The sequence below is a fragment of the Neolamprologus brichardi genome, chromosome 12 (genome assembly GCF_056152115.1).
Source record: "Neolamprologus brichardi isolate AB-2024 chromosome 12, ASM5615211v1, whole genome shotgun sequence".
NCBI classification, from domain to species: domain Eukaryota; kingdom Metazoa; phylum Chordata; class Actinopteri; order Cichliformes; family Cichlidae; genus Neolamprologus; species Neolamprologus brichardi.
The window spans coordinates 35,544,388-35,560,068 of NC_142115.1; the positions used below are offsets into that span (position 1 = coordinate 35,544,388).

Below are 15,681 nucleotides of genomic sequence, written 5' to 3' on the forward strand. Positions count from 1 at the left end.
GCATCCAGAGTATCTCATTGCTATTCATGTGAATGATTCTCCTGGAATCAAACAGCAGCCAAAAGCATATTTGCACAGAGTTAAGATGCATGCTACACTGGCAGAGGAATCTACCAAAGAGTTTCCTCCGAAATGAATTTTGCTTCACCCCATCGAGTTGCCTCGTGTTTACAATGCAGCTGTTCAAGAAAGAAAAGTGTAGCGCTCGTCGCAGTTTTTAGGGAATAATTTCTGCATATGGGATTTCATTTGTCGTCCACCAACTTTTCTCTTTGAAAGTTCAGCTACTGAACTGATTAAGAACATCAAAGCTAACTCAAACCTTCACCGAGCCCATCAAGTTTCTGCTACTGCAGTTTGATTCATGCGACGTGCTGCAAATGTACAACTGAACTCAGCTTTTACAGCAATTTCGGTGGTGCTGGAACCCATCTTGGCTCATGCAGGGTGGGAGACAGGGTAATCTCTGGACAGCTTGCCAGTCCATATCAAGGTTCAGCCCAGTATGGTTTCAATTAATTCTCAGCAGAGTAGGAAACATGAAACTGAAATGAATCTGATTACATAAATATCAATCTGAGAATGTGCCTTTGAGAAGCTTCGCTGACATGTAGCGTGTGTTTAGCTGCGTATAAAAGGAAATGTTGCACCAAACCACTGACGGAATATTCATGCAGGTATTCTGTCGTAAAATCGCTGATTGCCTCTAGTCTTTGTTGTCAGAGAAACAGGGATGAGTGAGTCTTGTTAACATTACACCTCAGCTGTGGTTTCCCTAACCCAGGCTTTCTCATTTCTAGGACATAAACAATAAATACAACCTTTTCTACAGTTAACCTATTAGCTGTTAATGCCCAGGTCCCATCAAATGAACCCTAACCCTAAAAAAAAAAAGCCTATCTACTTAATCTACTGAAGTTAAATGAATATTTTTACATAGCGGGAAGTGTGAAGGTATCATACTTCATTTGCATTTACTAAAATCAAGCTTGAAAGGGCAGCATGGCAGAGGTCTGGAAAGACAAGAGAATATCACACAATGAGGATCTCAAGATCAAACCCCTTCCAGGTGAACTGAAATCACAGGCTGCAGGACCACTGAGCAAGGCAGCGACCAGCAGCAGTCACAGACTGCTTATAGAATGAGTGGCAGCTGGTGACGCCCAAAACTGCCGTGTGAAACTCCTCATCTCTCCATTCCCTGACTCAGTATTTCCTCCCCTCTGCCCTTCCCTTCCTTTCCTCGTCTCCTTATTGTCTCTCCTCTCGTGTCCACGCTGACATAAGCAGCCTGTTTTTGTGCAGGTTCCCCCGCCCGATCTGACAAAGGACTAGATTTCTGACCGACTGATCGAAAAGAGATTTGTTCTCAATGATAGTAAGAGCCCTGAGCCAGATAACATAATCCTAACCAATGAACACGCTCTCTTTTATATTGTGTAGCTGTTACAGCTGTGTAGCTTCACGTCCTTAGTTTATTCTACAATATTACCAAACAAAGTGAATAAATGGCCAGTTGTCCATGTGATAGTGTGAATCTGCATCATTTCATCTTCTCCCAACCATCAGCAGCCTCATTAATTCCCTTCTCTACCGTAAAATATGTATTCTGTACCATCCGAGTTTAAACACAGACCATGTTTTCAGTTGTAATTCGCCTTCTGCTGATGCTGCACCCCACTCATTATTTAATGAGTACAATAATCCACTCTGTTCTCATATGAATGTCTTCTTTTTCTTTCCCGGATCAATAAACAGGTAATGCAGTCGTGGATTTAATGTTTGTTTTGTCTGTGAATCACTGACAATACCACAGTCCTGCCTTCACTCTTTCTGGACCACACGCTGGAATTAATTAAGCAGCAAGCAGCACTTGGTTATATGTTACACATCGCCCCCTTGTGGTCACACCATCAGTTGGGTTGCCTTGCAAAAACATCCACATCTCTTGCAGTATGCAGATTTATCTGCTATTACTGTCCAGTATATAATTATAGTGGGAGTGAGCTGCACAGCTGTGTGTGTTAATGCGTTCAAAAGATTGCGTTCCCTGTCAGTGAAGTCTAACGCTTCCTCTGCTGAGATTCAGTTGCATGGATTTGTTTAATGTTTAATTCCATGACAGTAATTATTTCTGACAAGTCTTTAAAAGCATGATGTTGGATATGAATCATGTGGTTACTGGAAACTGGAAAGGGATGCTAGAATAACAACATACGGTGGACATAATGGAAAGTGGGGGGAACAACCCACTCTGTGAACGTTTTAGGAACTCTCACATTGCTATAAAAGATACAGCTCATTTACTTATGTTTTAAAACAAACCAGGAATGTCTCCAATTTTTATATTAATCTGAATGTTCAAGTGACAACTGGCTGGTTAATAGTGCCCACTACAGATTGAAATCACTGTGATTTAAACTCGAGTGTGTCTCATGTGGGATCTTTTGGGGTCGACAACAATTTTGGTAGTTGCTGTTTATTACCCTAGGACAGTGGTTCTCAAACTGTGGTGCGCGCACCACTGGTGGTACGTGGGCTCCCTCTAATGGTATGCAGGAAGCCTCCAAAAAAAATTAAGCTTAAATAATATAGCATGTTCTGATTGAGGGATTTCTGAAAAATTAAAACATCCAGCTCTGCTGTCACTTCCAACATAAATGAAGACAGGAAACTAAACAGCAGTGACGTTTATAGGGTTACTGAAGTTGGACTAGCTGGTATATAATAATGTGCTACATGGTTGCTAGCTACACAGCTATGGTTAGCATAATATAAGCACAGTGTAGCTGGAGGATGAATGCTAATGCTAAGAGAGGCCGACAGTGATCACTGACTGTTTTTAGGGGCTTGTTCAGATTAAATAGAAGATATAAAGCATTAAAACATGTTAAAAACACAACAGCCTTAATAAACGCAGAGTAGTTTGGCCCCAGAAACAGGGTTCATACATCATCACTTAAAGATTGGATATCCCACCTGCTGTGAATGTTTTAATGCAGTACAGTTGTTATTATCACTCGTCACATCCTGTTTATGACAGTGAAAATAAATAACATTCATATAAGAAATTAAATTGTCTCGTAAACTGTATGTGGTGTTAAATAGGCCTATACTGCTGTACTTTAATGTCTGTTATAAGGGTGGTACTCTAAGAGACATATTTTATGAGGTGGTGCTCATTGTGAAACGTTTGAGAACCACTGCCCTAGGAGCTCATCTTGAAAACACCACCTCATCATCTGCTCAGCTATGATGCTCCTCTGCTACACGTGCTGTAGACAGTAACGTATGTGCTGCTCTGATGGTCAGATTATGAAACCAGCACGTTGATACTCTGCCTTATTACAACCAAATAAAAGACAGAATGAAAATATGAATAAATACCAACAACAGAATAGAACAGAAACAATGACACAGACTAAAGAGATTAGACGAAAACAACCTCACATGAAATCAAGAGAGCCTGAGCTCATCAGGAAATGCTGTTCCACATCATTAGCTTTAAGCCTCGACTTTGGAACAGCCACAAGCTTCCTACCTGTTGGTCCAAGCATGCAAACGTCTTCCTACTGGGGGCCAACATTTCTGCTCATTAACCTCCTAAGACCCAAACTCTTCCACGGCATGCATTTTTAATTTCTCTTTGATATTTGGGCATATTGGGGCCCGATGAATGTAAAAAACAAAGAATTACCAGATTTTTTTTACGTTATTTTTGTTTTTAACCCTAGTAAACCAATGGGGTCGGATCTGACCCCATTGGTTTACTAGGGTTAAGAAAAATAAGAGCCACATATGAGGATATTCGTTTAAAATTTTGATAGAACAGTAGTAGTATAATGTCCTCATAAGTGGATATCAGGCCCATGTAGAGCAGAATTGAGTATTTTAGGGCCCGGTGGCGCCAGTGTCCGGCAGCCTCGCCTCTGTCAGTGCGCACCAGGGCAGCTGTGGCTACAATGTAGCTGCCATCGCCAGTGTGTGAATGTGTGTGTGAATGGGTGAATAACTGAATGTAGTGTGAAGCGCTTTGGGGTCCTTAGAAACTAGAAAAGCGCTATACAAATGCAGGCCATTTAGTCTAAATAACCCAAAACTGTGGAGGCCAGGTCCTAGGAGGTTAACTTAGAGCCAGACTCACATGTGCTTTAAAAGTGACGAGTAAATCATGTGTTCTGCTTTGCCCACCTGCATGCAGACATTAGAAATCTTCACTTTATCTACATGGACACAGATAAATAAATATAAGAAAGATGTGAAAATCATGTTCAGGTCAATGAAAAAAATAATGGGGCAAAATGAACAGAGCAGAAAAAAGAAGAAAAATTAATGTTCATGAGCAGAAATTAATGGGTTTGGTTTTGTGACACGAAAAGCTGTGAGACAGCTTCAGATGGTTAGTTGTGCTACACTGATGCTGACTGTGTCGTCGAGCAGCACTGTTACTCACTCCTTTGAGGAATAATAATAATACTTTGTTGGGAGGTGATTCAGCTTTTGCCTTTGATAGGCTCCCAAGCCTCATAATTCAAGAGATCCAAGGTAATCCTAAATATAAAAACTTTAAAGCCTCCATCACTATGACAACCATTAACATCGGTCTAAAGACACTGGGCAGCCTTTACTCAGCTTTCATTTACTAAAAGCAAATGGAACTGAGTTGATGTTCTGCCATCAGTATTTTCTTTTTAATCGTTCCACATTTTAACCCTTTAGCTAAAAAAAGCTTTTACTGTTGGTGGGTTTATCTTTACTTCTAGTTTTTAGCCTGAATGATGGTTATAAACTAAAAGCCTGAAATCAGTCTGCCACCAGTTCCCAGCTCTGGTTGACTAAAACCTTCTTACTGTGTTACAATATCACATTTGTGGAAATGCCACCCTCATTTGGGTTCAGTCTGAACTTTGCCTCCTTCTGAATGTCACTGTTTTTGAAATGCAGAGAGGGAGAGGACAGGAAACTTTTAAGTGGCTGTCAGATTTTATAGTTTGGATCAGATCGTGTTTTCTCAGCTCGCTTTGCTTCGATAAGAGGCCTAAAACATTCCCGTGCACAAAGTCATTTGAAACGCATTTGCAAGGAGTATATAATGTGTTTGGACTGACTGTGCACGTCACACCATCGCTTAAAGGAAATCACGGTTTTAACACAACCATAACAAAAAGTGAAAATGGTGCCATAAAGGATAAGTCGTCAGCACAGACTCACTTAGTGAGACGTGAGGCAGATATCGTGTTTCACTGCAGCGTCATTACTAAAGTGCATCACAGTGAAAGTTCCTTATGCACAAAGACAGACATGGATCATGTGGAGGAAGCAGAACTGATGCTGCGTCCCAAAAGTCACAATGACAAGTGTTTGCAACAAAGCAGGAGAAACTCCACAATCAACAGCAATAAATCACAAACATCACTTAAAATACTAAAAGCTGCTCACACAACCGTGAAGACTCCGAGCAGTCGTTGCTGATGATTTTAACCAATAGCACATGAACTCGTTTCCAACCTGTTCTATCAACAGTCTTCACCTGGATTGTGAAAAGGAGTACCAGCCACTGGCCCTACACCTGTGACCCGGTCATAGGACATAATATGAAAGATGAATTTAGCTTCCAGGTCTGAAAAGTGAAGCCAATGGGGACAAATTTTTTCACGTCTACGGGAAAACATCCAGACCTTGATCCTGACCTCTGCACACACTCTCTGGGTAAGTTTATGGGCTCATTCAGACATTTTCTTCCTCTTATCCAGCTCAGGGTTGCAGCTGTGCTGGAGCCTATTTCACCTGTCACTGGTTGTAAGATGGAGTATAGGTCACCAATGGCAGGGCTAACGAGGAGAGACACCATTCACGTGTGCTCACGGTCACACAGCGGGAGGAAGACAGAGCACCGATGGAGAGCACACAGTCACGGGGAGAACATGAAAACTCCAGCGGAAAGGTGCAAAGGTGGCCAGGGATTCAAACTCCGGACGTTTTAGCCGTGAATAAAATGTCAGAAAGGACGACAACACAATGCACGCTTCTCGGTAAACGGTGCTGTTTTTATAGTTTTATTGTTTTACATTGTTTTATTTACTATTATATTGTTTTTATATTCCCATTTCCTGTGTTGTAAAGCACTTTGTGATTTTTATCTGTGAAAAGCGCTATATAAATAAATTTTACTTACTTACTTTTACTTACTTGAAAAAAGTAACTAGTTGAATTGAATTGAATTAAAAGTAATTCTGTTACTTTAATGATTACTTGTTATCAAAAGTAATTAGTTACTTTATTACTTAGTTACTTGTTAAAAACATGATACACAACCTGAACTTGTTTTTTCTGCATAATCCATCATATCAAACTAAATGAAAAAGTTTCTTTTTAAAAATAGTTTCAATCGTTTTAATCTTTTAACTTTATGCACATTGCATCAAGCAAAAATTTAATTATATGAAACTGTCTTTGACTTAAAGAATTTTAACATTTAAACCTATTTTCTGCATATTCCAGCAAATAAAATAAAATTATTTTTTGTGTTTACACTCAATAGATGCAAAAAATGAATAAAATCAAAGATTCAGCAGCACTTTAAGTCCTGTCGCTCTTAAATCTATTGTCACCTGTTTAGCAGGAGTGGGGCGGGTGGAGGTTTGTCCACGGCGGTCATGTCAGTGGGGGGATCCGGGGGTTTCTCTGTGAATGTCACATTCCCGTGGCAGGGTGCGGATTTGAAGTTTAATTTTTCGCTGTAGAAAGACGTTTTCTTCCCACGCAGAGTGAACAGCGGACGCTAATGTCTTTGTCCCTTTTTACAGAACCAAACTCAAAGTAATGTGAGTACTTCCACGCTTTAAACGCAGCATGGTCGTTCTCTCTCCTGCACTCACACATCTGTTGCTGCCACGGACGTCGCAAGCACGTAAGTCATTGTCATGAGACACTCTCACAAGCAAAATCACAGTTTAGTAACGCAGTAACGCAGTGTGCTTATGGGAAAGTAACAGTAATCTAATTACTTTTTGCAATAGTAATTTGATTACTTTACTCATCATTTGAAAACGTAATCATATTGCAGCAACACGTACTATAATCCGTTACTTGTAACGCGTTACTGCCCATCTCTGTCGGCAAATGACTTCTGAGTGAAAAGTCACCGAGCGACGAGTGTTTGGTTTTCACAGCTGGTCACATCTCTTCAAAACACCACACTGGCGACACAGAAAACACAAAAAGCATTGCCTGTTTTCTGCTTATGCAGCCATTAAAGGCTTACAGGAGTTTACACGTTGTCCTCGTGCAGATTCTCTCCAAGACTCCAACATCCAAGTTTCTCCTGCCATCCAAAAACTGTGGTGGGTTTTAGGCCCACGCACTTGCAGCAGAGATTCTTCATCTCAACACTTCACTTCCTGGTTAAATAACAGTTAAAGTGTATATGCACATGTTTGTTTCCTTATATGTGAGGTCAACTCACTGCAGAAGACAGTAATTCAGCTGAAGATAGCTTTACAGCGCCACGTCAGTCAAACCCAGCTGCTAATCAGCGAGGTCTTTTCCTGCGTGCCAGAGGAACGACTGCGTTTGATGAAGACTGTTATCAGAGAGCCTTCAGCTGCGTTTCCTCCCAATGTGCCAAACATAAGAGCGACCAGCTTTCCTATTATCCACAGCTATTTTTGATCAAGCACTGCCTGCCATGATGAAGCCCATCTGGAAGATACACTCCCACTGAAAGCTGATTGTTACCAGCTCCAAGAAAACTGGACCGAAATCAATTAAGACAGGAAAAGAAAAATCCTCCTACAAATTCTCTTCAAAATCTCGGCCCTCAAATGCTAATCTGACATATTGGCAGCCATTTAGAATATTACTGTTCAGTTAAGGGGCTATTATAGCCTTTAAAAAAGTGTATTATAAGATGTAATTGCTGCAACTGACAGGCCTCTTATGCTGCCACACAATGAAGTTGGCACTATTATTACTACTATTTTAGCCTGAATCTCTCCTCAGACAGTTACAGGTAAGGTGCTGCATATGGAAACCAGTGTCGTGGGAGTTTCCTCCAGCTGTTAAAGGACAGCTGACATCAGCAGGTTTTTCCTAAATAATAATTAATACTAATCATCTAATTAACTATTGCAATCCTAAAGAGTTTACTCGCCTCTTTCATCCTGTATTGATCCACATACAGACTGAGAACTACACACTGATGTAAAGAGGCAGCTCTGCATTTAGTGGACATTGAGCATCTTCTATCTTAGCCTCAGTGACTGCACGCTGCTCTCCAGAGGTCCGTGACCTCAGCTAAGCGGTCAATCATGCGTCTGAGGCCTGTGTAACACAGCAGATTCAGGAGGAGAGCAAAGTAACCTTTGGTTTGATTTTTCAAATGTGGTCTCACCAGTAAGAGCTTGACAAAATTTCATCTCCTGACCAGAAATGGTCCAGAAAACAGTGCCACCTTTCTTGTAAGATCTCTTAGACTTTGGTGCAATGATGGTAATAGGACTGTTTTTAAAGACAACCTTTCACAAACTAAAAAACAGATGTCCTTCAAAATCTGTTCAACATTTTACAACTTTTTAATGCCTTATATTACTACTTGGCAGCATTTTTAATCACACACACAACCTGAGCACTGATGTTAGAGTAAAGCCTTGATTATAATGTATTGTGGTCGCAGACAGCTGCACACCAAGGCTGAGTCGTCACTCCTTTACCCTGTGCAGGTACAGGAACGACCCTGGTACTCACCATCTGATTATGAATTTACATCATTGGTATGTTGAACTTGCTTGGCCAAAGTTAGTGAACCACTAAGCGACACACAGCATGTGAATAAGACAACTGGCGTTACCTGGAGAAGCGTTTCTCATCTTTTGTTAGGATTTTTACCCGTCTACTGCCATCTCCCCACCGCAACAAGCTAACCTTAACTGGAGCGGTCTATCAGCTGAACACAGCTTGTATATGTCTTGATGCATTCTCAATCATCCAGGTAAGTAAATCTCCAAAAGTTGATTCTGTTCATCTGGACGTAGCGTTTTCTGGGAGAAACATTTCGTCATCATCAGGTGGCTTCTTCAGTCTCAGCTGACTGCAGGTTTCAATCTTATAAACAGTACATTTGCATAATGACTGAAACCAGCCCACTGAAGGAACAATGGGCTGTGAGGTCAGTTCCTTAATCATAATTATGCAAATTCTCATGACCATTGATCAACAACCATTGATCAAAGACCACTGATCAATGGCCATGAGTACCATTCACAGAGAGTTGGGGAATGGCTGCAATCACAGCATTGTAAGATGGCGAAAGATGTACCCTTAGGCCCCCTCCTCAATTCAGAAATGGTGTTTCCCTTTTCACGTAAATGGCCTCCTTGACTCCTCCCTGTCCAGGATGTTACATCCTCATCATTGAAAGAGTGTCCACTGGCCTGTAGGTGTAAATACTGCAGAGTCCTGGCCTGACGAGGTAGCTCTTCTGTGTTGTGCCATCCGCTTCACCAGAGGTTGTTTGGTTTCCCCGATGTATAAATCCTGGCAATCCTCCTGCACTTAACAGCGTACACTATGTTACTCTGTTTGTGTCGGGGGACCCGATCGTTGGGGTGGACCAATTTTTGGCGCAGCGTGTTTTGGGGTTTAAAAGCCACAGAGACCCGGTGTTTCGAAAAAATGCGTCTCAACTGCTTGTATAAGATCTGTCTCAGATGGATGAGCTCCCTTTGTGAATGAAAGAAAAATCTCACATTCATCCAGTCATCCACCACGGCCGCTTGTCTCAAAATCAGCCAGTTATGCCACGCTGTGTTTCGCTAATTCAGTAGCTAAACCTTTGTGAATTTTATAACCATAGTTGATAATTATGTGAATCTAATCTGCATGCACTCTTCCCATTTTTTGCTAACTTACTACACTTGTGAGTGAGACCCCCCCCCCCCCCCACACACACCCTTTCTTTAAAAACACTGACCATATAGTAGATGTACTTTGAACCCTTCATGTGTTCACTGATGCAATCTTGCCCCTCACACTGTGTATTTTTCCACAAACTTTCCTCGTCTTAAAACCGCTTCTTCGTATTTCTCTGGATTTATACGTCTTGACATCCTTTCAAACCCACAGCGAGGCCCTGAGAGTACAGCGATGTTAATCTTTTTCTTTACCCTTTGAAAGATGAATTCTGCTTTAAAAACAAGCTACCTAGCAAGAATAAAGCTTTATGCTGAAAGGCTGCAGAGAATAAAGAAAGCCAGAGAGAGAGAGAAAAGAGAGAGGAAGCCTGGCAGCAGAAACATCTCTTACGTGAGTGAATGACGACGTGGTAACTGTGAGACAAAGAATAAAGTATGAAATCTCACAAATCCACTGAAGAAGTACAAGGTAAAGTAATAATGAAGGCAAGGTTTGCAGAAATAAAGCAATTTAAAGAAGAAAAAAGACCAAATACTTGCTTATTTTTTCTAAAACTTTCTGTGAAAATGTGAAACTTAACATCAGCCAATAAGGATAGCATCTATTCTGAGTATAGAAACATATTCGCTGAGTCACATATTCACTAATGTTCAGTTAGCCTTTAGCAGCTAATTAACCACATTAAAGAGCATCTGTCAGACTTTAAACAGCTGCAGCCTGATTTCATTACTAATCTGTGAATAACTAAACATAACTCCACAAGCACAAAGTGTTACACAATAAAATGTGTGATGTTATTTCTTAACAAGTACAGAAAAAAAAGAGGAGAACTTTACGTCTTCATCATTTACTTTCAGCCTATCAGTTGATATTGCTCTGGAAGCCTCGTTATGAATAAAGTTACGTTCTTCTATAAAAAATATCTTGCTCGACTATTTTCCAAGAATCTAATTTGTAGCTTGTGTGAGATTTTTAACCCTCTTTGACTGACATCACCTGCTTTGAGAATATTTTTTCTTTGCTTTAATTAAACAAACTAAAAATTTTACTGTATTTTTATGTCAGTGGGGTAAAATAAATAAATAAATAAAAGTATTAAAAGCCTTGATTTGATCGTCTAATGCGGCTGCGACCTCTTTCTGCTCTGATCTCTGAGTGGAAGCTCTGTTGTGCTGCAGGGTCACAACATGGGTTTTTTAGCTTTATTTCTAGGAAATGGACAGGAAGTGTGGAAGTTATCCACTGAGGTGAGCAGGTGTGTGAGCAAAGAGTGTGTTGGCGTGTCACACTTCAGGTCATTTCTACAGAAATTTCTTCTTCAGACACCTCAGGACGTTACAGGGCAGGTCTGCACTAACAGTCTCACCCCGGGGTGTTAAATTAACTTTGTACAACCCCGTGAATTTTGGGAGAGAAAAAAAAACAGATAACTGACACACTGCCTTTGGGTTTAGAAGCAGTGGAGTCTTCAACTCAAAAAACGTTCAGTAGAAATGAACCTTAACACAACATACAGGTCAGCTTCAAACAGCCGATGTCTGAGATCTGTGAGCGGATTGCAGAGCTCACAGTGTAATGTCCTGTTTATGCTCGCCAGTGTAACTTGGCAGGAGAGACGTAGCTGTGTTGGTAACACAAGCGCACAAGCAGGTCACTCTTTTACAATTTCGCTTATCAGTGCAGGAACACAGACATAACCAGACACTGACAGGGAGATGCTGTAGCCGCATGAAAAGCGAGGCCGTCTGAGGAAAACCTTCCTTTTTTGATTCTTCTACTCATACACGAGCCCTGATGTGGAGGTTTGTTCTGGGTATCAGCAGCTATTGTCCAGAAGCATGCTGCAGCACGTCAGCCACACCTAAAGCACCAGTATGACCAGTGTTGGGAAGGTTACTTTTAAAATGTATTCCATTACAGATTACATGTCCCAAAATGTATTCTGTAACGTATTCCGTTACGTTACTCAATGAGAGTAACGTATTCTGAATACTTTGGATTACTTAATATATTATCATGCTGTTTACAACTACATGAATGTACTATTGCTGTGATTTATTACTGTTACTGAAGGTCCGCGGCTCCGAACCGTAGTAAAGGGACCTCTGGCTAATACATCGAGTTCTGTGTCGGGCTCGTAGCTGAAAACTAGCTTTACTTTGTTGTCTGGGTCAACTTTGTTAGCCAGAGACAGAGAGAGGCGTTGAAAGGCTGCTCCAACGGAACTTATTGTTTTTGGAGGAAAACACGAACACGGTGTACAGTCGAGTCTTAATAGCTTACTTACAACTGGGCTCGTCAGGCTCTCTTCTTGGCTGCAGTGGTTATTATTATATTTACATGCTTCCAGCTCCCGTTTTTGCTGGATGACAGCTACTTTTCCTTTTTCTCCCTCCCTCGCTCACAGACACATAACGGGTATGGCAGTCCATTCTCCCTGCAGCACGGACTACACTGCCTATGATGCTACATTCTTTAGAGCTATGCCCGTAGCATTCTGCCTATTAGCTTAGCACAACAACAACAACAAGGCCTCTCTCACCCAGGAAACACGCAGAGAGAGAGCGTCACTTTGTAACCATGGAAACCGTAACGCTGCCACCTGGAACAACAGAACGTAGCTGTCAAACAAAACCCAAACAGTCCTGACCCGCAACAATATGAAACAGGGAAGTACCGCCGTGTAATCCATTTATTTCAACAAAGTAACTGTATTCTAAATACCACCTTTTTAAACGGTAACTGTAACGGAATACAGTTACTCATATTTTGTATTTTAAATACCTAACGGCGGTACATGTATTCCGTTACTCCCCAACACTGAGTATAACAGCCAATGTGATGACCGTAAACTGAGCTCAAACAGTCACAGTGGGTTTTGGTAAGGCAGGTAAGGCTTTTGATTTTTATAGATGACATATGGACTGGTTCTTATAAAGTGCTTTACAACATGCCTCATTCACCTGTTCACACTTTTTGCTATGCTTAAGTGCTTTTTATCAAACATTCACACATTTGACCCGTCAGAGAGAAACTTAGTGTTCAGTATCTTGCCCAAGGATACTTAAGCATGGAGGCACAGAGACCCCAGGCTCATTCCTAAAACTGTATGAATGCACTTCATATTCATACCTCACATTCTCTACACTGTGCTTCTCCACCGCTTCATGCTATCCAACTAAAGCTCTTCAGATTGTAAAGCAGTAAGTGCATGCTGCCTGATAGGAACAGTCTACAGTGCATGTATTCAACAAATTCATGGTATAAAGGTGAAATTAGAAACAAGGCTTTATATAACCGTCCATGGATCTAATCTTTGTCCCCTGTAAAGCCGTACAGAGGTCATCATTTCATTTTCCCAGAAGTCACGATGATGATCCCCTGACACATTTCTGGGATTACTTTAATATTTTTTCTTACACAGTCCATGTTAGACAGATTGAGATGATGCCCGATGGATTAGCAATCCCATGGCGGTTGTGGATTACAGCTGACGTGTGTACGTGCGGGACGAGAATCAGAAATTGTTATTAATTTAGAGCTGGTATTATGCAATAACCGTCAGGTCCCAAAGACACAAATCACATCTACTGAGATGAATTGTATTTCCTTTGAAAACATTTTCATCAGTGGAATCAGACACAAGTATTACATTATTAAATAACATCATGCAATCTGAACTGGTGTTACCATTCATGCACACAAATTTCCTTTTTGGCAACAATCTGTAATATAGAAAACAAAATGACATAATCGTTACAGAGCTGGAAATTCTGTTTCAGTGGGCTAACACATCCTTTGTCAAGTATCCAGAGACTGGTATGTTAAACAGAAGCGTCATGTTTTGGGGTATCTTTTATTTAGGGTCTGCACTGATCATTTGTTTGTGATTAATCTGTATGGGACCCATGTGCCATACTCTACGCCAATGTCCCTGATGTGGTTTTCCCCACATGGAAACCATCATCCCAGCTTCAGCAGCCGTTTTCTTTCAGATCTGTGATTTTAAAGTGTTCGTTTAATTTTTATGAGCAGTGTAATAATATTTAAAAAGGCTAAAGCTAACAGTGTAACTAATAAAGACTCAAGCAAAACGAAATATTTTGCAACGATAAAAACTAAGATGAAATTATAATGATCACTAAAGTGACAGCAGGTCATGAGTTAGAGAGTTTGCATAGTTCAGAGGAAGATGACAACATGGCATTATAGTTTGGAGTCATTTTGTATTTAATATTTGTATATGTTTGCAGTGGTTTCTGACTTCAGTGTGATCAAGTCAACTTGAATGCTAATGAAAGGTGTGTGTGAGCAGCTCACAGGTGCTCCTGTTTACAGCCTGACTGTAAATAATAATCTCTCACACTGAGCCGAAATGGCATCACTTCAAATAAACTTTGTAAATAACATAAATACATTTGTGCATTGTTTTAATTTCATTTAAGACCATCTCATTTACTATCTTACAACGAAATCAGGAAATGTGTCACATTATATTTTGCATTGTTAACATAAAAATAATGAGTCCCAGTCTCTTCCCAACAGTTGAGAAGAGACTTGTTAATAAATGAACACTGGTATCGGATTGGTATTCAGATCCGACAGATGTTAAAATCCCAGCTATCAAATTGCAACTGGATCGGTGCATCCTTGCTCTGCACATGGCAACTAGTGACTAATAATCAACAACTTTTCTTTCTACAAAATAATGACAACAGCAGTGAAAAGGAGCAAAACTCAGCCAAGCAAGTACAGCACAGGGGTGTGTGTGTGTGTGTGTGCGCGCGCACAGCGTGTGGCACACTGACCCAAATGCAATCGAGTCTAAGCCATTTCGTACAAGACACCCCTTCATGGCACCACATTCGCCACTGCGTCAATAATCATACTCTTGTAAAATTATTTTCATAAGTAAAATCGCAGAAAAAATTATTTGTATGACACTCATGAGCTGATATTCTGGGACTACTACAGTATCCATCCATGAGCGTAAAGGCGCAAATAATGCGCATTAATCCACACCCCGAGGCTGTGTGCTGGGCAATTCGCACTGTCACTGAAAGAAAGAGGTGTGTGTGGAATGCAGAGCGGCGTCAGTAAAACCCGCAGGGACCACTGTTAATGAAGTATTTTACGGCATAGCAACTGTCAATCATTCTGATGAACAAAGCCTCAGCCTCTTGTTGCCATAGAGAATCCACGGAGTGCCACTGAGTCTGTACCCTACATTTTTATCCATGAATGCAAACTCATTGTCACTCTTCCAATTGCATTTAAGCATTACATTTAATCGTTCAAGAAAACACAATGATCATAGAGGTTTAAGTCATTAAAGCCTCCTTACCTCGAACAAAGGAGCGGTGCCCTTGTCGGGAAGTGTGCATCCCAGTAATTCAGCCAAGAACTTTGCCATAGAGATGAAAAGTGTGCCGCTCAAATATTCCCGAAATGAACTAGAGCCCGAATCAACAGGCGAGTCCTCTTTCTGCCCGCTTTGTGAACTTATTTGTGGCGTTCAAGGACCCTGCGAGCATCCCTCGCTTCTTCACCTACAGCAGTCCAAAGAGACGTACCGCTGGATGAGAGGGGCTAAATTCCGCTTGACAGCTTACAGCGCAGGGCAGCCGCTGGATGTGGAGCTTAGAGCCTTTTAGCTTTCGTCTCCAAAATCCTCTTTCAGTGTCGTGAGTGGACTCACCATCAGCAAGCAGCTGTGTGGAAAGCTGCAGGTGGGGCAGGGCTGAGGGGGTGTGGGCGGGCCAACGAGCC

At 41.1% G+C, this 15,681-nt stretch overlaps 1 protein-coding gene across 1 annotated transcript in view; it reads right to left on the reverse strand.

Annotated features, from left to right (window-relative positions):
* The window catches only part of rasgef1ba (RasGEF domain family, member 1Ba), a 132,587-nt gene extending 117,231 nt beyond the window's left edge, over window positions 1-15,356 (reverse strand). Inside the window, exon 1 of the mRNA XM_087849477.1 lies at window positions 15,257-15,356. Within this exon, the coding sequence (XP_087705603.1) occupies window positions 15,257-15,325 (69 nt within the window). The 5' untranslated portion in view covers window positions 15,326-15,356. The remainder of the gene's footprint in view (window positions 1-15,256) is intronic.
* Between the last annotated feature and the right edge of the window lie 325 nt (window positions 15,357-15,681).